At 40.6% G+C, this 24,861-nt stretch overlaps 1 protein-coding gene across 3 annotated transcripts in view; it reads right to left on the bottom strand.

The window, feature by feature from the left end:
• nlgn4xa (neuroligin 4 X-linked a) overlaps nucleotides 1-24,861 on the bottom strand; it is an 85,397-nt gene that overhangs the window by 46,608 nt on the left and 13,928 nt on the right. For 2 of the 3 annotated variants that reach the window (XM_029447308.1, XM_029447317.1), the window contains exon 3: nucleotides 6,940-7,092. In XM_029447308.1, coding sequence (XP_029303168.1) covers nucleotides 6,940-7,092 — 153 coding nt within the window. Of the gene's footprint in view, nucleotides 1-6,939; nucleotides 7,093-15,048; nucleotides 15,109-24,861 lie in introns of all 3 variants that reach the window. The other variant, XM_029447324.1, reaches the window with a different exon arrangement.

Below are 24,861 nucleotides of genomic sequence, written 5' to 3'. Positions count from 1 at the left end.
AAAAGGGTAAACTGAGTTAAGGATTTGTTTTCCTCTTTTTGCAACAAACAGACAGCAAAAAAGCAACACAACTCCATCATCAGGACACCACCATGAGTCACCTCACAGCCACAATGGGCAGTGTGGGGGGGGGGGGGGGGGGGGGGGGAAACAGAGAGTGCCATGTGCCTCTGACAGATCCCGGTGCAGTGTAATAAAGCTTGCCGTCACTCTGGCTCATGTGACAGCTTCCTGAAGCCAGATGGCACTAAGTATAATCCAAGAGGCCTCATCCTGGCACCTCCAATGTTGGAACCAGAATCTGTACACACGGATGACCCACTGCAGCTATGGTGTAGGCTACAACCTGTGGGCTATCTTGGTAAAAAATAAAGGGGGATGCTATGGCCCTGTTGATACAAGATCCTGCTACCTCACTGTCTGACCATAATAGCATGCGTTGGCCTTGAAAGGTCATGCTAAATGCGTATGACCTGGGATTTGTGCACTGCTGTCCACCTTTGGTGATGTATCATGTATCTCTAACGGTATTTTATTAGTTGTGGAGTGAAAACTATATCCACCTGGAGAGAGCACGGCACCTGTAGCGGGCACCTCAGTGTCCCAGATGTTCCTGGACCAAAGACAGGAAACAGTTGTCGAAGCACTCGGGTCAAATTAAAGTCACCCTGGAGATGTGGTGGTCAGTAGCTCCCATGAACTTTGCACAATAACAAATTATCCTCGAACCCCAAAACGTGATTTGACTTACTTGAAACTTGAGTTGGTTTAAATCAAGTTTTGACCTGGTAAAATCTGAGAAAAATAAGGCAGTGAGAAATGCTGAGAAACCGGCCTTGCCCACTTTGAAAGTTATTCAGTCTCTAAATTCAAAAACATTTGTTTTTATTAACGTAGAAATTATCATTAGCATGGCTTTGAAGGTAAAACATTTTGTGTGATTTTAATGGTCTCTGATCAGAGAGATGATATACTTTTGTGGTGACTTTATTTGAACAATTTCTAATAAGTTTTCCTGGAAATAATATTTAGCTTGTAGAAAAATAGTGTTCAATTAGTTCACTTCCAATGATTTAATTCCAACAATTGCTAACACAGAAGATCAAATAATTAATATCATCATATGTCATAATTTTGGGCTGGCAGCAGCTCAGTTTGTAGGGACTCGGCTTGGAATCCGGAAGGTGGCTGGTCCATGAACGAACCAAGTACAGGGTGTCATCTTGCCACCTGGAGAGGTGCAAGTTCCTGGCCACTGCTGAGGTTCCCTTGAGCAAGGCACCAAACCCCTACACTGTATAGTAGCTCCCCACTGCTCTTAACACTAGGATGGGTTAAAACCAAATGCAGAGTCTAACTTTCACGATTCAAATCCTTCACTTCATTCCGTCTTTGCAGTGATGTTATTTGGTTCTATATACGTTACATTATTGCATATTAATTTTCGCCCCAGAGAGATGGTCCACAGTATATAAGCAGAAGGATAAAGTAACTTTACCCTCACTGTTTTTCGCTGTGTGCACACACTGGGTACGATAGTAGAGTTGTGCCTTTGAAAGTGAGCTGAGGTAAACAGTGTAAGTGATACAGCTTCTGACAGCTGTCCAACAGCGTGTGTGAGGTTAAAGTGGTAGAGGGAGATGAGTGTCTGATGGCTTCTCTCACTCCACTCAAACTCCCCTTCTATGTATCAGCCTGCCGGCACGCACACTCCTAAAGGCTGCTCAGCCTGCAGAGCTCGTCATGCCTTCACACAAGATGTCTGCTGCAAGCCCTTCACTGTTCACACTCACTGCGATGGGCAGTGTTGCACGTTAGCACCTTCCCCACAGCAGCTGGAGGTATCTGTTTGAATCATTTGAACTGTAACACCCGGAAATGGTGTGAGGCGAAGGCACCTTCCTCGCTCTATCACATATACAGTGTGACTATATCTCTCTTTGTCCACGACGGGTTGTTCTTTCGCCCCTGCACAAGCAGCGTTCGGTGCCAAATATGTGACTTGGCTGTGTCTGACTGTAGGATGGATGGATGCTTGGGATTTGAGATTATACTACAAACAAGTGAGAACCCTTTTCTTACACTTGGTAACTACTGAGACCTGAGAGAAAGTGACGTCTAAAACACCACAACGTTAAACTGTTTTAAACAGCATATACATCCACTTCCTGCTTCACCACCCATGTGTCCCGCAGTTGAGCAAACTCAGTTTTTCTGAGCAAAGACATTTTCTTCATGACATTTTAGTTCGCACTCACTTCCTGGTTTCGTCGTATTATAGAAATGTGTCCTAAACAGTACAAAAACGTAAGCTCAATGTGTGTTGTACAATAATGATGCTAGGTGTTTGTGTTGTTGTTAAATTAAGCCCATATGTTCCACACAGGGTCAACTGATATTTACTGTATATGTAAATGTTATGTCCAAGTTAAATAGGTCTTCTCTGACGAGGTTGTTCTAAATGCAGGGGTACCGCAGGGCTGTGTTTTATCTCCACTACTATTCTCTGTGAATACCAATGACATGACAATGCACAACAATTTTAAGTTATTTAAATATGCTGATGACATGGCTTTAGTGGGTCTTTTCATCACATGATCATGTTATTTTTGCTCAGGTTTCCAGGTTAGAACAATAGTGTAAGTCCAGTTCTTTGTTAATCAATGCTGGAAAAACTAAAGGAACTTTCCTCACTGATACAATGTTGATTTCATATGTCAGAAAACTAGTCAGAGACTAGTTTTTAATGAGGAGTCTGAAGGGGTCAGTCTGGACATTTTAGAAAAAGTGTATTTCCGCCAGAGCGCATCCTTGTTATTATCTCTGTCTGGTATGGGCATCTGACTGTAGCAAATAGAAGCAAGCTGAGCAGGATTGTTAAAACAGCAGGAGAGATAGTAAGCCGCTAACAAAAGCCATTAGACAACCTTTACAGCACAGCTGTACACAGGAAAGCCCTGTCAATCATAAATGACAAAACTCATTCCCTCCATCCTGAGTTAGAGCTGCCACCCTCAGGCACAGAAAACCGCTGGCAAAGAAAAAACGACTTACAAAGGTTATTTTATCCCGAATGCAATTAATGTGGTCAACAAACTACAGTAAACATAGAGGCTGTACACCCGCAGTGTAAAATAACCACCTCATGGTTGTACGCCTCTGCCAACCTGTCAAGTTACAATTTACATTCATGTCTGTCCTAATTAGCTAATGATTTCTCGAGTTACGGCCAAAAACGTGTTTCGGGAGGTCACAGTGACCTTGACCTTTTGACCACCAAATTCTAATCAGTTCATCCTTGAGTCTAAGTGGACGTTTGTGCCAGATGTAATGAAATTCCCGGGCCAGAATGAAAACATTATGCCTCCGGCCTTGAATGTCGCCGACGTGGAGGCATAAATATAGACCCAAGGTGGAATAAACTGGAATTATTAGTAAGAATTATTAGGCCTTTAGCCACTAAATTAACAAAAAGGATCAAGGGACAGACACTTCTAGGTTGAAAGCTGTTTTATTAAGCTTAATGATACCAAAGGGACCAGAAAGCAACAGCAATGAGTCCAGTTCTGTTTGCACCCACACTGCTCAATGCTGTGTTGGCTTACTGTATTAAGTGTTGTCACTTTTCCGCGCACAGAAGGCTTCCCCCCCCAGTGACTGCAGCGACACAAGACTTTAATATGAGCACACGGGGTGAACCTACTGTGTGTCAATTAGTGGAGACGGAACCCTCTTTTCTGTCACAGCCACATGCACTTTGTGATTTGGGTATGGATGTGTTTTTACATCAAAATATGCAGCCTAACAAGATCACAATTTCTACATTGTCACTCTGGTTTTTCTCTCCTGTTCCTGTTCCACTCGCCTTCCTGTCTCTATCTGTATCCTCATCTGCATTCTCTCTCTCTCTCTCTTCATCTCTTTTTTTCCTCTCTGCGGTGCACACTTTTCCAGAACACCTTTTCCCCCCGGCTCTCAGGCAACTAAATATAGTGCCTGGTGCAGACAGCTCGGCCTTATAACAAACGGTAAGCAGAGCAGAGCAGTGGTAGCATGAGCATAAGGATGTACTGTAGCTCACTTCAATAATGAACCACATCAGTACTGTGAACATAAATGTACTCAGTGTGAAGCGGATACATAATTTTATTTTATTTTTCAGTAAAATAAATGTCCCGAACATTATATTTACTTAAGGCAGGGGTCGGGAACCTTTTTGGCTGGGAGAGCCATAAAAGCCAAATATTTTTTTTATGTATTTCCTTGAGAGCTATATAAATTTGAATGCAACTTTATGCGTGCATTTTTTAAGAATAATACGTCTCCGAGTACTAATAGAGGTATCAGTGTTGCATTGAACAGGAGCTCTTTTATTAAATAAACTAAACGCTTACGTTATTTATCTCATTTATGTGCACGTTTCAGTGTTTACTGCACGGGTGTCAAACTCAAGGCAATTATATCCGGCCCGCGAGAAAATGTCATATGTCCGTCATAACTGGCCCGCCAGTTTTGGTAATTAAATCAATGCATGGCACAACTACGGGAAAATACATTTGAGGAATAATCTAAATATGTGAATGAAATGAAAGTTTTTGGAAAGCAAAGGGAAAGACACCACAGATCTCTGGGACGATGTGAGCGGGACTGTTTGTGCGACATAACGAAGCATCTCACTGTTAAACCTGCAGCTTCAGGGCCGTGTGATCACAGACATGTGTGATGCCGAACCTGCCTGTGGGAGACTCTGATGCAGAAGGAAACTTTGGTCACTACAGTGTTTCCAAACACTGACAAACATCTCCACCTCTGTGTTCCCGACAGCATTCTGCTCATCAACTGAGAGCATTTGCCGACTTTGCAACTCAGATATTTTAATTGAACTGCTCAGCAATCCGTCTGCAGTTGACTTAAATATGTTCCATATCTTTTTGCACTTTATGTGTACCCTGTGCAATAAATGTGGACCGTGTTTGGCCCTCGACGTAGTCCCAGTTTTTAATGTTGGCCCTCTGTGAATGAGTTTGACCCCCCCCCCCCCCCCCCGGTCTACTGCTTGCTTTGCGCAGTCTCGCGACGGGCGGGGCTCCGCCCCCTACACACACACACACACACGCACACACTCACACACACACAGCGGAGGAAAGGAGAGGGGAGAACTAAAAACAAATCCGCTGCTAAATGTTATCGAAAGAGCCATAGGTTCCCGACCCCTGACTTAAGGAGTAGTGGCATTTTCTTAGACACTTAATAGCATGACTCCAGTCCATATTGTCTTCGGAGCTGCACTCATGTTTAGTGCTCTAGCAAAATGTTGGAAAAGCAGCGGCGCTTAAAATCAAGACAAACGACGGCGTTAGTTGTTTCGGCAAATTAGTCTGTTTCTCATTTCCTACCGACAAACAAGTGTTTCTTACAAGATTACACAGATTTTTCACAGTGACGTATTTCAGATTTGGAAGGCGCGGACAAATGATGTCATCCTGCCGATGGGAAATGTTTGTTTGAGGCACGAACGACCGACTTATTTTGTCTTTTCGTTCGGAGGTTGTAAATGCTTCATGTTTGAGTTCTTCATTTTTCGCATGTTCAATCTGTGAAATCTCACATGTTACCAGAGGAGAACGTGAGAACACTCTTTGGAACACAGTTCCAAGCTCATGCCAAACTCCAGTGATAATAATAACCCGTTTAAGATCGGGTCATTAAGTTTAAGACAGTATAAGAAGTTTGCGCATGTAAACATAATTTCCGTTTTCAGAAGCTAAGTTCTTATCCCGTTTATGAGAAACTGGAATATGCGAGCAGGACACCAGGATCATATCCTGATTATGTTCCGAAAAAGATAAGCCACTGAGGCGTGTTTAACGATTATTCAAGCTTTATGTGAGGACTCGCACTTACTTTACCTTTCAGACAAGATGTTCCTTACAGCAGTACATTCAAATTAACTCAACTCTGATGCAGGCTAAGTAACTCCGTCCCTGAGGGATGAACTTCACTTGCAGTCATCATTAAGGCAATTTGTAGAACAGGTTCACATGTTTGTTTTCTGCCTAATTTAGATGTGACAGTTATAATTAGGCAAAAATATTTCTGAGAAACATTTTAAAATGTTTTTCAGCCACCATTTTCACAAGCACTGGTTCAACTTGAACAGAAGAGGGAAATGGCCACAGCATCGCTCCAGTTGGAGTTTCAAAAAACTATTTCCTTCAAAATGTTAGATGTTATCAGACCTCTTCTCAGACTCTAGACATTTTCTCGGGCAACAGACATTCAGAACCCAAACCGTTAAAGGCAAGATAAAGTATCCCTGTGTGAGCCAGAAATTACTTTCATCTTACCGAGGGAACAAAATAAGATGCACAGCACTGTGCTGTAGATACCGGCTCAGATCACAACAGATCCATTTTCCCAGCGTGGAATTTATGAGGTGTTTGATGCTGCACAGTGATTAAAGTAATTGGAAAGGCTAAAAATGTGTGTCTGCAACTAAATTGCATGTGCTAAGTTTGTGCTTTGGGGATCATTTGAGGCTGCATTTGAATACAATGATTTGAAATAAAGCGAAAGGATGCGGGAAAATGCAAACTATCACCTATACTGCCATGAGCAGCTGATTGGCACCGAGACAAAAAATGCAATCAAGAGCGAGAATACCATATCAAACAAGTGTGTGTGTATATTAACCTGATTCAGTATATATTCACTCTATACCATGTTTCCAGTTTAATTGAAGGCATCAAATATTTAAAAATGTAATCAAAGAAAGCTTAAGAAGGTTTCTCCCTGCATGCCGTCCACCACAGATTCCCCACACACACATCAGCCAGTGGGAACCAATTTGTCATTAAATCAATCAATAAATCAATAACTCAATTTATGACTCATTCAGCCTTCTCCAAACTAATTAAAATCCCTGATTGGTGGACTCACCAAGAACACCAAGCCGGTAGTTGATTGTGATGACGATGACGTTCCCATAGCTGGCCAGGATGCTGCCGTCAATCATGTTGCCGGTTCCCTCCATGTAGGAGCCTCCGTGGATGTAAACCATGACCGGCTTTAACCCGTTCTCGTCGTGGATATCTGCAAAGAAGAAATTGAAAATAAAAAGTTGTGTAGGTAATTGCTGATGTTTGGCTTAATGGTGGCACTGGACGAATAAACGCAGTACACAAACTTTACATCACATAAATACACAAGGGTTAAGGATCATTTTTACAGTGTGAAAATGAATGTGTCACTGTTGGACAAACTATGTAATGAATGACCTCAAATGTCTATTTTACATTCTCTCTACAGGCATTTGTTTTTCATTGGCCGACATACGACATACAATGACAATATAGTTTACGATAAGCTATCCCTCTATGTATCAGTCAAGCTGATTTATTTGTGATTTTATCTCGACAATGTTTGGCGACACAAAACACCTATGCACAGATCCAGAAAAAGCAGAAATCTAGGCTGAAAGGAACACAAAGGGTACAATTTAATACAATCCATCTCATTCTTCGTAGAATTTATTTTTAAATATATTACAATATCATAAAACTTCCACAAGTGGTGGCTTTTCATTAAAAGATAAAACATGTCTTCCACCACTCGTGTCACGTAGGAAACATGGACAACATTCATTCTCGATGCTGTAATCAACAAGCAGACACAGTATCAGTGCCTACGAAGCGAGGAAAATAGTTTGACCTTTCCTAATTTGGCACTGATCATTTTACAGCACGTAAAAGGGATAGATGGAGACTCTGATATGATTTTCCATGGCCAACCCTGCACCGTCTACATCTGTCTCCCCTCCTGCCTGCTCCATTTGTTCTCTGTGTAATGTGCAGGGAATGCTGCAATTAGACCAGATAAATACCTTGTTTATGATGCTCTCCGGTTGTGATTAAGCTGGGTGATTAGTACATGTGTAGGTGTTGATTATACATTAAGAGTTGGTCCTTTGCATTAAAGAAGATGGAAGGAGAAGATATAAATACTCCCACCAGCCAGGGTTGACTATAAATCATCCAGCAGCATGTTCATCATCAGGAGCCCTTAGATGATTTCAACATCAAGTCCTCTGGGCGCACTTCACTTAAAACCAGGCAGTCTGCGAACACATTTTACTTCATTTTAACCCAATGAAAAAAAAATGCGAGTCTCATTATTGTCCTCACATAGCCCAGCATCTCTCAGATCTCCTGCACTAGAGTAAGCTTCAGCTGCCAGGAACCAACAGCTGAAAGAACCCATTATCCTGCCGACCAGGCTGCTTGGACGTCTCTCAAATGTCATTCGGGATGAGAGCATCTGCTGAGGAAAATATCAAATTGAGAGGGGAGCTGGCCAGCTAGTGTGCTGCTGAGAGATGTAAAGCCACGATTTTGTGTTTACCGTCAAAACTGGGCCTTTATTTGAAACAGGCTTATATTAGAGGAGTCTATTTTTACGTAATGCAAATTAACAGTAAATCTCTCCTGTTCAACAACAGTCACGTCATACTCATCACTTCGCGGATGTGTTTACCGTAATTATAGTTTTCATTCACCAATAGCCTCTATTTTGATGTGTTTTCCCTCCCCTTTTACATACGATAACCAGGGCACTTGGTGCTGGGAGTCATTGAGAATATCTAACCCTAATCCTGCCAGTAAATAAATGCATTATACTCTTTGGCTTTTCATGTTAAACGTCAGCTATAGGAAGTAGCTTAACCGTGCTCAAACTAAATATAAAGAGAAACTGCTGTGGAAATGTTCTTTGCACAGAGTTGACTCTTTACTAGCCTTGTATTTGTTCATGCTGACCTATTATTATATGAACACCAGCTTTTATTCCAATTGAGGTGTATGCTCAGGCTCATGAATGTTATTTGAAGTTGTCTATGCCATTTAAAGCAGAGCCTGCCACTTATTGTGCTGCTGAATGGTAGGAAAACCTCTAAAGAGCTTCAGTCTGTGCCGTGCAATTATGTTAAGGAGGACGGCTGCTCGCTCACGCCAATCACTGGTTCCTCATACAGTTTCCATAGTGTGGCTGCCATCAGAGTCAGTTATACTGTTTAAATTCATTTCATAATTTTGAGTCAAATATTAGACTCATTCATGTTGAAATAAAATAATATTTGAGCTAATTAACATAAATATAATTCAGAACGTGTTGTGTGTATTCAAAGAGCAGAGGTCAGATGCTAACAGATGCTACTCGGAAGTTATCTTGATCATGCTAGATGCAACACAACTTGGTATTAATGAGGGATGTTTTTTCTTCTTCCGAGAAGACGTTACATTAGGTAAACAGAAGGTTTTGTTTTGACGACTTGCGAATTTGGTCCCGCATTTCTCTGGTCTGCATGGGTCCGGGTCGGGCTCTGGTCTGCCATGTGCAACGGAGGATGATGTTAAAGTAACATTACTGCATGGTATACAGTATACTGTATGTGTTGCACCTCAGATGGCTTGGCAGAAAGCAGCAGCAGAGCCAGGGAGGCGCAGGGCAGGAGTGTATCATTCTCCTCCTCCGCAAAAGAAAACAGTGAGCCAAAGAGTCGAAAGCAACCCACAGTGACAGGTTATTAATCTCCGCTGTGCTCTGAGTGGGTTGCTAATCCTGCAAACAAACAGGAGCAGGGGGGGCTGGCGGGTGTAAACAGTGAACCTGAGGAGGAGCTAGGGTCGACGTCTCGGACAGACCCGGACACATTCACTCCGGTTAAATACAAGCCTGCTAATTACAGAGGCAGGACGGCCGGCTGGTGTCAATAAGTTCCTGTTTGTCATTCAGTTCCACATTAGAAGAGGCCCGGTGGAACAGTGTGGGCGGCGGAAAACAACCTTGAAGAGGCAGATGCACATAAAACAAGAGCGCGGCCATTAAATTGTCATAGTCTCTAACTGATACGCATCTGATGGTCGCTGCAGGCCTCTGTGGGCTCAGACAAAACTATTCGACTGGCTCTCCATCAAACAAACAGGCAAATTGACTGTTACTTCTCATCTCTTTTGGTGTAGTGCAGCGATGGAGGCAGAAGTCAGACGAAGGGAGAGAGGGGGGGGGGTCCACTCAGGGCACTTTGATCAAACAGAGAGATGTTGTGCAGATTTAAAGCCGTGTGGTATGTGTTGGGGAAGGAGAGGCTAGCCTTGGGGCACCGCGTCCCCTATCCTGTCAGCGTGGAGTGCACTTAAAACTAAAGAAATCAAACTGCTACGAGTGCTCTTCTATCTTTCTCCCCTCTCGCTATCTGTGCGTCTCTCGCTCTCCGTGGCTCTCTCGGGCCTCTGGAGCTGCCTGGGTGACTGTGCAGCGAGTTCGTCCCGGACATTCATCACTGCCACCCGGGCTGGGGATAATATATTCCTCCGCTGGCTGCGCGGCGTTGCACACATTACTCATCTTTATATGGGTGAGGGGACGGGGGTGGGGGTGGGGAGGGTTGGAAGGTATTTGCGGTGGCGAGGGTGCTTGTTCGAGGGGGTCTGTCTGAATGTTCCATTGCTTTCAGCGTTTTCTGCTGTTAGCCAGACGAATACAAATGGCAGTTAACGGAGCTTGCCTCTGCCTTCACCGCTATCAGTGCCATCACCTCTGTCTGTCCCCGCATACTCTCCACAGACAGCTGCTTCTGCTCTATACAGTTCTACTGACATGCCAGCCTACTCTCTCCAGGGTCACAGAAAGGCAAACTGTCAGTAACACTATGGTGAGTATATTGTCAAAGTAAAATAAAATCTAGAATGTGGCCGTTTACGAACATAGGCGAAGTAATGGACTATATTTACGTTCCCTATAGGGGATATATGTATCAGGTCTTCACAAAGGGGTTGCTCCTGTGCTATTTGCACAGATTTAAGTCATATGCAGACATTGGGCGCACAATTGGCCTCTTTTTTTGTTTTTATGCAAATTATCCTCATTGCAAAAAACTGTCCAATTCACAAAGATCAACACTCACAGAAACACGCAGTTACAGTGAAATTAGTAGTGTCTTCAGAGAGTCGGTGGTCACTGAAGTGCATTTACACTGACAGACTGGGACAGGGTTTCTCTGTCATGTTTAAATGCGTTACAAGTTTTGAGGAATGTCTCAGCACCTCGTCAGTCAGGATCTGTAGCTGAAAAAATTGTTTTTCTTTTCCTCTCTGCCTATTTATACTTTGTCACATGGATAACTGCAATCCCACACAAAAAATCGCAATCGGCCTTAACACTGTATTATCATTAAACTGCAATGTCTGTTGGGAATTGGATCTTGATAGCGATTGCAGGTGTATACAGTATATATATATATATATATATATATATGCAAACATAACAGAAACACAGCCAATCACGCTACATATGGATATATGTGGTGTACAGTATGTACATTAATGCTACAAATAAAATAAATATACGCTAAAAGAGCAGCTAGCAAGTGTTTTGGAGCTAGTAGGGAGGGTCGAGCCAGCACTCAATTACGACTAAGCGATCGTTGGTAATGCAAATCCTGAATATCAGGCTCAGCTCAACAATGCTCATAACAAATGTAGGCCTAATATAAAAAAAGGAAAGTAAAATGTTGATCTAAAAATATAGGGCTAGATTATAAATATAAATATAATTTAAATAATAAATGTAAATAATATAAATTAGTGGTAGACAGTGAATGAATAAACTAAAAATAAATGTAGTAAATGTATACTCTTAATGAGACGTAATAAATATATATATATATATATATATATATATATATATGTTAAGAGGTGTAAACCCTTCAAAAGTCTTTGGGCTGGTGGTGTGGGACCTAAAAATAGGTCTGAAAGAATAATTAAACAGCATAGCGTCGACAAGTTTAAAAGAAAAAACAGAACAAACGAATGTGAACTTGTTCATTTTAATTTGTGTGAACTGAACTTTGAGCTTGTACTTGTAAAGTGTGAACTTGTACAACTCGGCATATATGTGCCTTTCATGTTTTTAATATGTCCAGTTATGGGAATTATAGTGAACCCCTTTGCTTTTGAACTCATAACATTCTTTCAGCAGTCTCTTTTCAAAAGGGGAAAGTAATTACAGTAAAATCTCAAAAAGCTTTTTTCTGTGATGCACTCAACGCTTGTTTCCGGGTACATAATTGGTTTAATTATTATTGAGGGTGCATTTGATTCGTATGGAACTCTTAAGACGAGCACTTGTGACAAAAGGTCATGAACGGTAAAGAGCCGGTGATGTGGGAGAGTCTGAGCGAGCTTTGTCTGCAGTGCTGCAAGCCTTCTCTGCAGCAGCCGCCGAGGTGTAGGTGGGACCACAGGGGATCCACACGAGTAATTCATTGCCACTGCAGATGTTCAAATAGTCAGAGTGCATCGATCCTGCGCGCTCTCCTGAAAACACCGTTAAGCCAAAGTAGTGCCTGAAGATGCTCTTTATCCAGACCTTTCACCATAAAGAAATCTTTTTTTAATGTGGCACAGCAGATCGTAAAAAAAAGCTGATACTGTCCTTTTGCTTCAATGACACTAAACCTGAGCAAGTCTGAGCAGGAACCTGTCTGCCTATAATCAAAAGCATAGGGTTTCCTTCACACACCTCCCAAAGATCTGGCTCTTCTAATTTCAGTTAAACTATGCTACATCTGTTTGGTGCCAATCAAATGTATGGCGGTGTTTTCTAACCGGCGTGATGAAACCTCAAGAGGAAATTCACGCTTTTTGAATATCCTGCTAAAAAAGCAAGACTATATCAAGTGTGGTTTCTTAAAAGAAATCACTTTGTAAACCAAATATACAACATTTCCCATCAATCCTGTAGCTTCCTCCTACTCCCCTGACATCAACTTTTCCCTCGTTCCACTTTTGCCATTGCCAGAAGCGCTAACAACTTTGGTCGCTTTTGCACGAAACAATTGCGCACTCTTCCTGCTTTGCATCAGAAAGTGCAGAAACAAATTCTTAAAGCTACACTAACCAATATTGCGTTATGTGAAAGGTGTCGCTCAGGAGGGACAAATCCACGGAGAATGATCACCAACTCTGCAGTTCCCCTCAGCATTTACGGAGCCTTTAAGCCTCCTTTAGCTTGTTGTTTTGGTTTGCTCTGCTCTCATTGACCTTGTTTCCAGCAACCCCATACAGACAGTTAGAGACTAGTGAAGCATTTAGCAGCTTGAATCCAGATATTTTTCTCAGGAGTCTTGATACATACGTCTTTATTCGTACTGAGCCTTTAACGAAATTGGGAGAAGATTATCGTCTTCAGTAGAAGCCAAATGGGCTTGGAGCTGAGGGTGATGCAGTTCAGAGACGTGCAGAACACAAATGATAATGTGATGCTGCATAGTAACACTCAGTAATGAAGTAACAAAAAGATCAGTAGAATTCTGAGATAAATTCAGCGAAACGCACACGTGAATTATTTGTCAATCCTTCAAAGAATCTCATGTTTAATGAACATAAAACCACAACTTTCTGTTCCGTCTTTATAATTCAACTTATTATATAAATATATTACATTCAATACATGAAAGCTGTTTATTTTAGTTTCTTTTTCCCAATGTTATTTGCTCTTCAGAGGGAGATCATTTTCTTAATTTTAACTATTTATTTGCTTGTTTTTGTTGCCTTTTAAATGCAATTAAAAATAACTAATTTCTTATGTTTAATGTATTGCTATAAAAGTGTCTGAATGCTGCTGCATAAATAAACTTGCCTCCCAAATTTGCAACTTTAGTTAATTCAATAAATAGACATCAAACCGCACTTATCTTTCACTTCATCTCTCATCTTTGCTTCAAGCATGATGAGAAATTAGATATGATATCTATCAACTGTTTTTTTCTGTAATTGTTATGTTCTCTACTCTACTTTAATTCAAATATAGAAAAGGCATGTTATGTTACTTCGGCAAAGTTGCTATTTAGAATATAAAAAAACAACCATGGCTCCATTTTTATGGAGAACCAAAGGGTTCAACATAAAATGAATACATATCACTATATGAAATAAAGAATCATACGACCTGTACATTATAACAGTGAAGAAATCCAATAATTATTTTATAGCAGAGTTTGTAATGAAATTAAATAAAACACTCACTGTGTAGGACATTTTGAAATAAAACCTTAAAAAAAACAGCAATCAACTAGACTGGGTTTTAATGGTATATCTCCCAATGTACATAGGCAAATGAATGACTGGCATGAATACATTTTTTTTTATTTAATTTGGTCACAGATTATTTTCGTATGATTAGTCTAAAAATATATCTGCATAATAACCAGAAGTATCCGGTACATTGATGCTACCACTTTTATATATAAGAGTTGCTAATGCTAACTGTAGAAGAACGTACAGAGCAACTTCCGTAAAAAAACGCCCATGTTATTCAGAAATGTCACTGCTTTTTCTTCTGCCACTCGCACGTCTCCCCCGCCCCCCCGAAGACAAATGGTGCCCTTTAACTGAAACATCTCCTACGTCTTCCTGCCAGTCCCCACAGATTACCCAACACAGTTCATTATTATCATGCAGAGGAGCGAGGTGTTAAAAGTAAAAAGACGTGGCGTGGAAGTTTTTATTTTATTCGAGCAACCGATGTACAAATTTCCACTGTCAAAACAACATGGGTTAGTGCTCATGCTTCACCGAGCAATGCAAGGAAATATTGAAGGGAGGAAGGGGGGACATGGTCGTTTTATAATTTTAATTCATCAGAGGAGGCACTGTAACATGCAGAGCTGAATTCTGATCACATTTCAATTGGCAACGAAAGGTGAGTAAAGGAATACGAGGACCTCCTTCCTGTTTCGAGGTGCCCTCTCACCTGAGACAAGATCCTCTGATTTACATGACTCCAAAGAGGAAAAGAGGTTGATATAAAAATGAATAGCTGACAAGTGCACTCAGAAGCCCTAGAAGGAGAGTAAAAAAAGAGCGGGGGAGGAATAGGGGTCAAAAGAAACAGACTTTATAAAAAAAAAAAAGGTCTGCAGGTTTGCTGTCATGCACAAGTGTCAGGCTTTAATGTTTTTGGTCAGAAAGGGGGGAAAAGATAGAAAAATACCTTCATCACCGCCACCATCATTACTGTTGAAATCTGCGCCTTGCGTGTTTGAGTTGGCCCCTATTGTTGAGGGAGAAAAGTAGAATAAAGGGGAAACATTTTTTTTTGACGAAAAAAATACAAATAAAATTTAGCCCAAATAATAAAAAAGATTCTCACTTAATGTTGGGGGTGTGAGGAAGTGTCTTTATAAGGAGGCCAACAGTAATTGATAAGCTGATGTGATGCACACTCAATAACTGTAACGACAGTGGATGAAGTCAGACTGTATGTTCAAATGTCAAAATCATTTCTGACGCCATTCATTCTCACAGTCAAAATTACAGTAACACTGCAACTTCCAAGTATATAGGCCATATGAAATACATCGTTTACATATATTAAATAGAAAGAAAGTAAAAGTAAAGTCTATCCTTTGATTTTATCTATATATCGTTACCCTTCTCGTATACTGAGCATAGCTGCTACTATTTTAGGTGTCGCTTCATCCTTATCCAATTTTTCTTTTGTTGCTGCGGTGCTTAGCATAAAGACTGGAAACGGGATGAATAATATGCTAACTAGTTTTCAAATATATCAAAGAAAAAAAGAAAGCAATATTAAAAATGTTGAATTAATAACTTTAATACGCAACGCAGTAAGATAGGGATGTCATAGTAGCACAACGCACTTTTCCTGCTCCGGAGTTTTTTTGGGAGCTTGGCAGTCTGAAAAATAGTGAGGAGTGGCATAGAACTAAATTCCATTGACCTTCACTGTATCAATGTTAAGGCAAATATCTGGACGAATTAAACCCAATATATTTTCCATGAAAAGATGTAGAGCTGTTCTTTCTGTTATTTGGGGGATTTGGGTATTGCTATATATACACTGCACAGTACAGGGATAAGGATCCAACCAAGAACTAAATTGTCTATATGGTTGTATTTCTGGTCTGGGATCAGTGTGGAAGTATTACTTTTGTCAGAACTGTACCTTTCGAAAATCAGTCACTATCACTATGACATTAAATGATTTAAGTGTAGCTGTCAAGAGATGTTTTTTGGTGGTGGTGAGTTTATGCTGTGATATACAAATCTCCAGCCAGTTGGTGGCTTTCCAAATAAAGATGAACGGCAGCAAAACAAGCTAATCTAATGGCAACATTTTAGCTACAACAGTGCTCAAAAAACACATATTAGGGTGTTGCTAATTTTGACTGGCAGGTTCAGTCTCAGTGTTGGCCAAGAATGGGCAGCAGGAGTGGTGTTAGCTGATGACCTGTACGTGTATAATGGCAGTTTGACATGAGATAATGTTGTGGCTTTAAACGTAAAAGCATAATCTGTTCACTGAGAGATCTCCAATTAAATCACACACACACACACACACACACACACACACCCTCAGCTACATTCCATGGAACATAGTTAGCTTCTTAATGCTAAACTAGGTTAACCATGTCCTGACTTCGTATTTCACGAGATTAATAATAATCTTCTCAAAGTGTATTTCCCAAACTGTTGAATCCTTCTTTGAAAGATGCTCTTATTTTTTTACAACACCCCACAAAGTTTTCCTCGCAGTTCAGTGTTAAAGTCTGCAAACTCAGAGGAAATACGCGATTCCGTTCATACAGGCGCTTCGACAAAACCGTGGAGTGCATCACACGGGAGATATAATACAGGCTTTATTACAATAAGCGCTGAAATTAAGTGGACACGATATAAACGACAGTTTCTGCAAAAGCAAAAAAAAAAAAAAAGGTGCTCATTAGCCACGCCGCCCAATAGTCCTTGAGCTCTACAGTGTTCACAATGTATCATCATTGTGCTCCCACCTCCGTGTGTGTGCTGTAGCATTCACTGATCAACAAATGGTGGCGAATAGGTCTCAACAGGCACATAATGTGGCAGCACAGCCGGCATGGTGTGTTTGCACAATATCGCTGCTCAATGAGAGGGGCAAGCTGCACAAACACGGGCTAGTGCCATGTCAGTGTAACTAGGCCGAGCGTGAACATCCACATCTGCTCGCGGTTCATACACACACACACACCACATTTAAATCAGAACACAGATAAAAAAAACTTAAAAAGCCTTGTAAAATCAATATTTTCTCTTGACAGATAGCCGACCCTCGCTAACCGATCATTAACCGTCATACAGGTGCAAAGTTATGAATAAAATGCACCTGAATGGACCTTAATATAAATTCATGTTACATATAAATGATGATACATGAGCCTGTTATCGTGACATATACTGTTCTAAAGTAATTATTGGTTGTATGTTAATCTTATGAATTTAGCACCAAACCAACTCTATGGGGATTTTTTTCTTCTTCTAATAACTCAAAATGTATTAGCATAAAAAGTACTAATTTCCCCCGTTTACTCGGAACAGTGTGATCGGATGTTAAATTACTGCACTTATGTATAGTAATATAGTGATCGAGAATGGCTTTTCAAGAGCTCAATTGTAATGTTTTATTGGGGAAAATATCATAATTGCACCTCTTTCTCCTACTCCTGAAAGACAACACTCAGGGCAAAAAAAGGTCTCCAAACTCGGGGCAAAAAAAGGTCTCCAAACTCACTGCTGCTTGTAAAATTGTTTTCTATGAAACTAGTAATAATTGCAGGACACTTGATGCGACTGGACTGAAAGCACCCAACTTTACTTTTAGGGCAAATGTATTATGGGTACTGTACACTTCCTGGTAGAAATACAATTACAATTATCTCAGAAAACAAGCATTTAAGAAATCACCTGCGGAAGTCAGCGACACATTACTTACGTGCACTTTGTGGTATGACAGTCATTGTTTGAAGTTAGAATTTACTGATTTCATCCATTAATTAATCCTTTATGACAAACCTTGTCATGGTGCGCTGAGCTGAAGTGCCCTAAACTGAAGTTCCTATAATGGTCGCTGGATGCTAGCTCTAAAATAATCTTCCAAATGCACTAAAAGCAAATGAATGCCGAGCTCAATTTTCCACCCCCTCAAACTGAGTACGGTAAAATGAAGCAACATTATGTCCTTCTCCACTTTCCTTTTGTACACTAAATGTCGTGTTAAACTTGACAAAAACAGTACACAGTCTTGGACGCAGTTGTCTAATTCCAGTAATTACTGTTTTGTGATGTGTGGTTATGATACTTCATTATTAAACCAAAAAGTGCTAAAACACAAGGAACAAGGACTAGATTTGGACACAAGGCTCCCGGTTATACCTTTCGGTTGATAATAAAAATGTACAATTTATCTAACTGACACACAGTGAACTTCTCACATCTTGAGGACTCTGCAGGTCTGGGCCCCAGGTTACTTTGCCCGGTTATGGTTTCTATTGTTATTGATTGTTGCAGAAGAAATTCTTTTTCAATTGAAGAGAACGGCAGAACCTTTTCTCTATACAGAACTCTTTCAAACAAATTTTTTTGCTGCAGCTAAATCTCCAGTGTGGAAGATTTAAAATGCCTAAATTCCAACAAATTAAACAATAAAATTAAGTTAATTACAGTGTTATGCATTTTCTTTTTATGTATGCATATAGTGTCCCATAATTAAATTAGAAAAACATCTGTTGAAAAGATAATTAGTCAGCTTTTTGTCTCTAATACCTGGATGAATTGTTTTAAATCCGACCCAACAACTCAACTGTCCAATCACAACTTGGGCGGGGGGGCTTAATGTTGCTTCGCCTTTCACATTAAAACTGTTTCCTGTCGGCTAGCAAGCTGGATTCTAATTTCATAAATATTTAAAATCATTTCATTATCTATACATAAAAAAAGCATACAAAAAAAATGAAAAATGTGTGCAATGCAATCACTTAATTTATGTGATTTGTTCTTATTTAAGCATTTTAAATCTTCTATACACCTGTGTTGTGGAGTAAAATTATTAAACTTTTTTTATAGCAGTGAAATTACCATTAGTGTTATATCAATGCAGTTATCCAACTGTGGGAACCATGCATAAAGGAGGCAAAAAAATGTCTGCTTTCTTGCTCAAGTGATTTGCAAAACCTTGAAAAATAACAGAAAAATAGAAATTTCCCACAACACTGCAGGCAGACTGTGGCACAGATTTGGGCTGTAGGCTCGCACACATAAAGCAGAAGTGCTGACTTTACACCCTGCAAATTACATAATCACTTGATGTGTTTGGCATCAAGATGCAAGTAAATAAAACTGAACTGCAGTGGCTCAGAAAATGCGTTTAGAGCCATTTTTATATCTCGGTTTACCTCGTTTCATCTTTGCGCTGTAGAGTGCTGCAAAAAGTATTTTAATTTAACAGCTCGCTCCCAACACTGCACATAAACTGCAAAAATATATTTTTAAGTTTGGGAGCTTGGCATAAATCACGACTGCTGCTGAAACATTAAGCTGTTGGTAGAGCCTGTGGTCGGGCATTTGTCGACAATTAAAAAAAAATAGAGACAAGGTGGCCGTGGTATTGCGGAAACATCTTCACTATACAGCTGCATGCCACCTCCCCAGTCAGCCTGCAGCAACCACACTTAATCTATATCCACATGGCCTCTTTTCTCTCTTTATGCACACAAGTGAAAAGAGCTTTTGGGCTGCTGCAGACACTCGGCCAATGGATCCAGCAGGAATCTAAAAAAGGCTGTGACAATACAGTCATTTGAGCATGCTCAGTGCAGGGCGGTAGTGGATTTCCCCCTTTCAAGTTCAAATCAGATGACAAAGAATAGGCATCGCTTAATCTGTCAACCCACTTGAGAAGCAGTGAAACTATAAATCCCTCCCTGATCCTCAGCTGGCAGGATATTTTGACATTACACCAGATTTCTGAAAAGGCCAACTCGGGGGATATAAAGATGATGGGCAGCGAGGGGAGCTCTAACCGGGATAGACATGTCACTCCCCGCTGAGCTAAGACTGTACATTATTATGGCTCTTTTCTCCATCGCTCCTCACACATTTGTCTCTTTGCAATAATAGGAAATAATGTGAGAGCAATATGGAATGCAGTACATTATCTTCATCTACAAAGTACTGTTTGATCCATGTACCGAGCTAGCGATGTAGAGCAAGCCTTGCATTTTCATTTTCGTGAACAATTCATAACTCCACTTCGGGTGATTTTCACATACAGTCTGAAGCCACTGTGGTGTGTTTTTCCTGCAGCTTCACCTCACCTCCTAACACACTCGGCTCCCATTGTTTTTCAAGAATCCATTAAAAAATAGCTTGGAGACATAGTGCTGCCTGGACTAATGTAGTGCGTATTCTTTTCAAAATGCCCGGTCTGATGAAAACCTTTCAAAACCCTGTTGGGTAAATGGATAGTGCAGTATATAGTGAACAATGGTATATTTTGGAAGTTGATGGCCTTTTTGGACATTTTCATGAGACAACAGCTATAAATCAAAGACGGGGCAAATTTTTAATGATATTGTAAAAGCAGACTGGGGATTTCTGGGACAACTTCAGCTAAATTCTCAAAACTCCAGAAAAATGTAGTATAAAGAGCAACTTTATTGTAAGACCAACATGTTTCGACTTGACGCCTTACCATGAACTACAAGTGTTGTTCTATATACGACATAGAAGTGTTGACGTCTACTGTTGTGGTATCGAAAGTCTGGTAGCTTGAAAAGATGGAGAGCTTTGTATAGTATGTTTGCGAAGAAAGAAACTACTGTAGTTAAATATTGTGGTGTATACTTAAAAGCTACCAAAGTGCAACGCAAAACTGATTGCCAACATATATAGCACACCGTAAGATTCGGCGGCGTCTCAGGCAGTAGCTCGTCAAGAGAAGCACACGTTTGATCTTCTGCGGTTTTTATGAATGTAGTTTGTTTAGTTTAGCAAGCGGTAGATTACCATCTTGCACGGTGCACCAATTATTTTTGCACATCTGGTGTTTGGGAAAAGGGTTAAAAACTATGTCTGAAAACTATGTGAGTGCTTGCTATGGAGGGACAAGGGAACAACTCCAAGCCCTAAGACCGGCTACGGTATCCAGAGCAAAGCTGGAGATCCCAGGTGATGTCAGCACAGCGGGGGTTTAAGCGACTGGCAAAAAAGAGGAGATATAAGCTGTAACTCTTGTCCATCATCATGAGGAATGTGAGATCTCTTGCTAATAAGACGAGATAACGGCCTGTGTGAAGAGTTTCAGCGAATATTGGGTCTATTCACCGAGACGTGACTGGTTCACCAGGGACATCAAGGCGCTCAAGTAAGAAGCTTCATATGTCCTGTGGGACACATGGTGCAGCTATCCCCCTGCTGTCATCGCAGCTTGGCGTGGCACAGATAATGTGCACAGACCCAGGCCAATGGAAAAACCCCAACAATATTGGTTATTGTAGAAGAGAAACGCACATAAAACAGGCACAAATACAATTTATATTACACATCTAGGACTGCTGTCCACTGATTTATGTTCCGCCCCTACTTAGTACAATAACCTTTTTTTTTGAGATACTGAATCATTTGCAAAAAGCTGCCGAATGTGCACCAACACAGGATTGTGAGCTTATCCCTCTCCTGCACTTTTTTAATCTACCATTTACTCAAGAGCTCAGACTAAATTTAGCACGGAACTGTCAAAGATCTCAGCCAGACACAAGCATTAATGTGTTTCACTATCCTTCCCAGAGGCCATGCGCACTGTCCCGCTGCTTCCTAAAAGAACCCGGCCAGCCTGGACACTTACCACTCCAGGTTACATTACAACACACTGCTTTTTACAGGACATACATTGAGTCTTGTACATGGCGGCTGCTGCAGGACGTGGGTGGGTAAAGAGCTTCCCACACCCACTCCACAAGTACTCACACAAACAGGGGAGTGCAGAAAGCAAGCCATTACCGAGGAGCCTTCAGCCTGATAGCGGTACAGAACCATTCTGTGCTTCTTTTTATTTTCATTTTACAGCACTCTTGCTCAACAGAACTCTTATCAGTGATAGTACAAAGCAGCTAGGACTGAGCGAGCTCTCAGCACTTTGACAAGGCTCTGCATTTCTTCTCTTTTGGAAAAAAAAACCCAGAGACAAAATCAAAGATTTATCTGAAGGGCTCCCAGGTAATTAGTGCACTAGGAAGCAAGTTTAAATCCACCATTATGTTAATTACAAAAAGCTATGACTCGGGGTGTCACGATTCTCGAAAAAACTTGTTTCCATTTGACTTTATGGTAACGATCCAACCGATCCTTTTTTTCCAGCACTGAAGGCCACGCCATTGTTAGACTATGGAGTCTTTATTCGTAAAGATCAACAGATCATTGGTCATTTGCATTTTCTAAACCTAACTGAATGCACCATGACGTCCCTGGCTACGTTTTCTTTGTTGGGGGGCTCCATCGGTTGCTGTAAAATAAAAATAAAATGCATTGTAAAAAGCTTTGCATTAACTTGTCCCTGACTAAACATATTAGAAGCTTTTTTATTTGAGAAAATGAAGCTACTTTGTCAAATGAAGTCCATCTAAAGTAGCAAATCAAAGAAATGTAATCATGTTAAAGTGCTTTTTAAAATGTGTATTTACGTTTTTCTTTCATTATTTAAAAAATATTTGTTATTGTGGAGTATTGTGGGGATGTTCCCTCATAACGGACGAGTTAATGCGCTGATAAGTACAACCATTAACCCAAAAAAGTATACATTTCCCCCCCTTTCTGATGGTTTTTACTCCAAGGAGAACACAGGACATGTGATTTAGAGAAGAAATGTAGTGGAAAAAATGTAATTACATTTTTTTCTATCCTTAACATAGAAGAAAAATGGGACAGTTGCCAATCAAAGAGGAGGTACGTTTTTTTAACCAAATAAGCATAAAGCATCCACATCTTATCAATTCCTTCATCAAGCATTTTCAGTAAAACCTCAGTGAATAATTTCTAAAATAATTAGCAAATCAAAGCATATGAGTGCAATCACTGTTTGGAGGGCGTCGCAGCACGGCGAGACTAACTGGAAGTGGACCAAGGGACCAAAAGCTGTTGACCATCCTGGTTCCTGTCACTCTTGTCGCCTGTAAATGCCCATCAGCTACAGAGCACACAGCAAACTACACATTACAGCTTCATTATATTTTGCCCAGAGAGCCGCTGAAACCAGCCGGTGTTCTAACTTTCCCAGTTTTATATGGATTTTATATGTATGATATAATGCATTTTAATACCCTTTTCAACATCATACTTGTAGCAAAGATATGGCTTTGAATTATTTGTTATTATCACTTTTTTTCAGTACTTGGCAGAAGTATATAAAAATAACTCCTAATGATATAATTAATTTAATTAACGCAACCTGTGCACGCCATGCTGGAAAAAAGCCTCCCGAGGACCTATTCAAAAAGAAAGAAAGGCAATCTTGAAAGAGCATTTCCAATGGAGAAAACTCTCCACTCACTTAGTAAGCGAGGGACAAACACATGTTCCTGACAATAGATCGTGTGCATGAGACGTCACGCTTACGTTCCAACCCGTAAATCAGCCATGTTGGATGATATACACAACCAAGACGGCGCCCATTCGCATGGGAGTTGCTGCAACACTTCGTAATTCTCTTTGTATTTAAACGTCTAAGATTGAAAGAAAATGCCAATCGTGTGCGCAGTGTATAATTGTGGTAATAACGCTACTCGTGACCCAGAGAAACGGTTCTTTAGATTTCCTAAAATCATCAAAAACAACGATCCACAAAAGAGGGATGAATTGCTGTCTACCGAACGCTGTAAGCTGTGGTTTAGCAACATAAATCGTAAGGATTTAACAGAAGAAAAAGCACAATTCACCCGTATGTGTGGCGTCCACTTTATATCTGGTAAGAGCTCATGCTAAAGCTATGTTTTCAATGTTTACGTTAAACATTTGTGCTTATGATATACCCGAACACTGTAAGACCTTACTTCTCCATATCGCTGACTGGTAAATAAGGCACTTTCTTTACATGTGATGGCAGCCATTTGCTCTTTTCTTTTGTTTCTTGTTGTTTTTGTTTGGCTTATTCTTGAGACTACTTCACTTGCGAAAAGCAAAGCACCAATGTGAGAACATGCTTCGCTTAATCCCACCACAAAATCACAGTGTGCGAGGATAACATCGCCGCTCTTCTCACTCACAAACCCCGGCTTGAGCGGTGTATCTCGAGCTCTTTGAGAGTGATTTACACGGGCATGGACGAGCACCCTGTCATCTTTCACTGGTTTGGTAAGAAGACTACCAACCCAGCCAGAAACAAAGACATTATAAGCATCTAAGCGCTTGTATGCCTTCATTTGTGCGTTGGTTGCCCACAACGTTTGTAGCACAAGGTAGTTCACAATATCCGGATATTCAATCGGTGTTGATTTGTATATCATCCAACATGGCGTTGCACACATACGTCACACAGTTTTGTCACGTGTTTGCACACTATCTATAGTGCAGACACGAGATGGATTTCAAAGCTTTTCAAATAATTTCCAGGGGCGTTGTTGCCACAAACATAACGAAAAGGTGAACCCAAATAAAGGCAATGTGAAAAAAACAGTGCCTTTCAAATAACGTGCAAAAGGTACACATTATAGTTGGGCCGGTGTAATATTAATCCAAATACTAGACCAGTGTACCGAATTTTACTTCCAGGTGTCGCACTTGACCCAGCAGCAGGAGTGGAACATTAGAGCGACTCCAGTCCACTTGGTTTTTCGGTTAACCTCCTTTGGTCGGCTTCAAGTCTAAGCTGTTGCCATTTGGCACAGTTTTAGTTTTCGTTGAGACTAATTCTGCCAAGTCTTCTCTCGTCACTCTAAAGCACAAATTAACTTTCTTTCTGAACTTTGATTTTGTTCAT

This window comes from Cottoperca gobio, chromosome 2, assembly GCF_900634415.1.
Source record: "Cottoperca gobio chromosome 2, fCotGob3.1, whole genome shotgun sequence".
In the NCBI taxonomy this organism is placed as follows: domain Eukaryota; kingdom Metazoa; phylum Chordata; class Actinopteri; order Perciformes; family Bovichtidae; genus Cottoperca; species Cottoperca gobio.
Note: the sequence above shows the minus strand (reverse complement) of the source record. Positions and strands in the feature narration are given on the sequence as shown.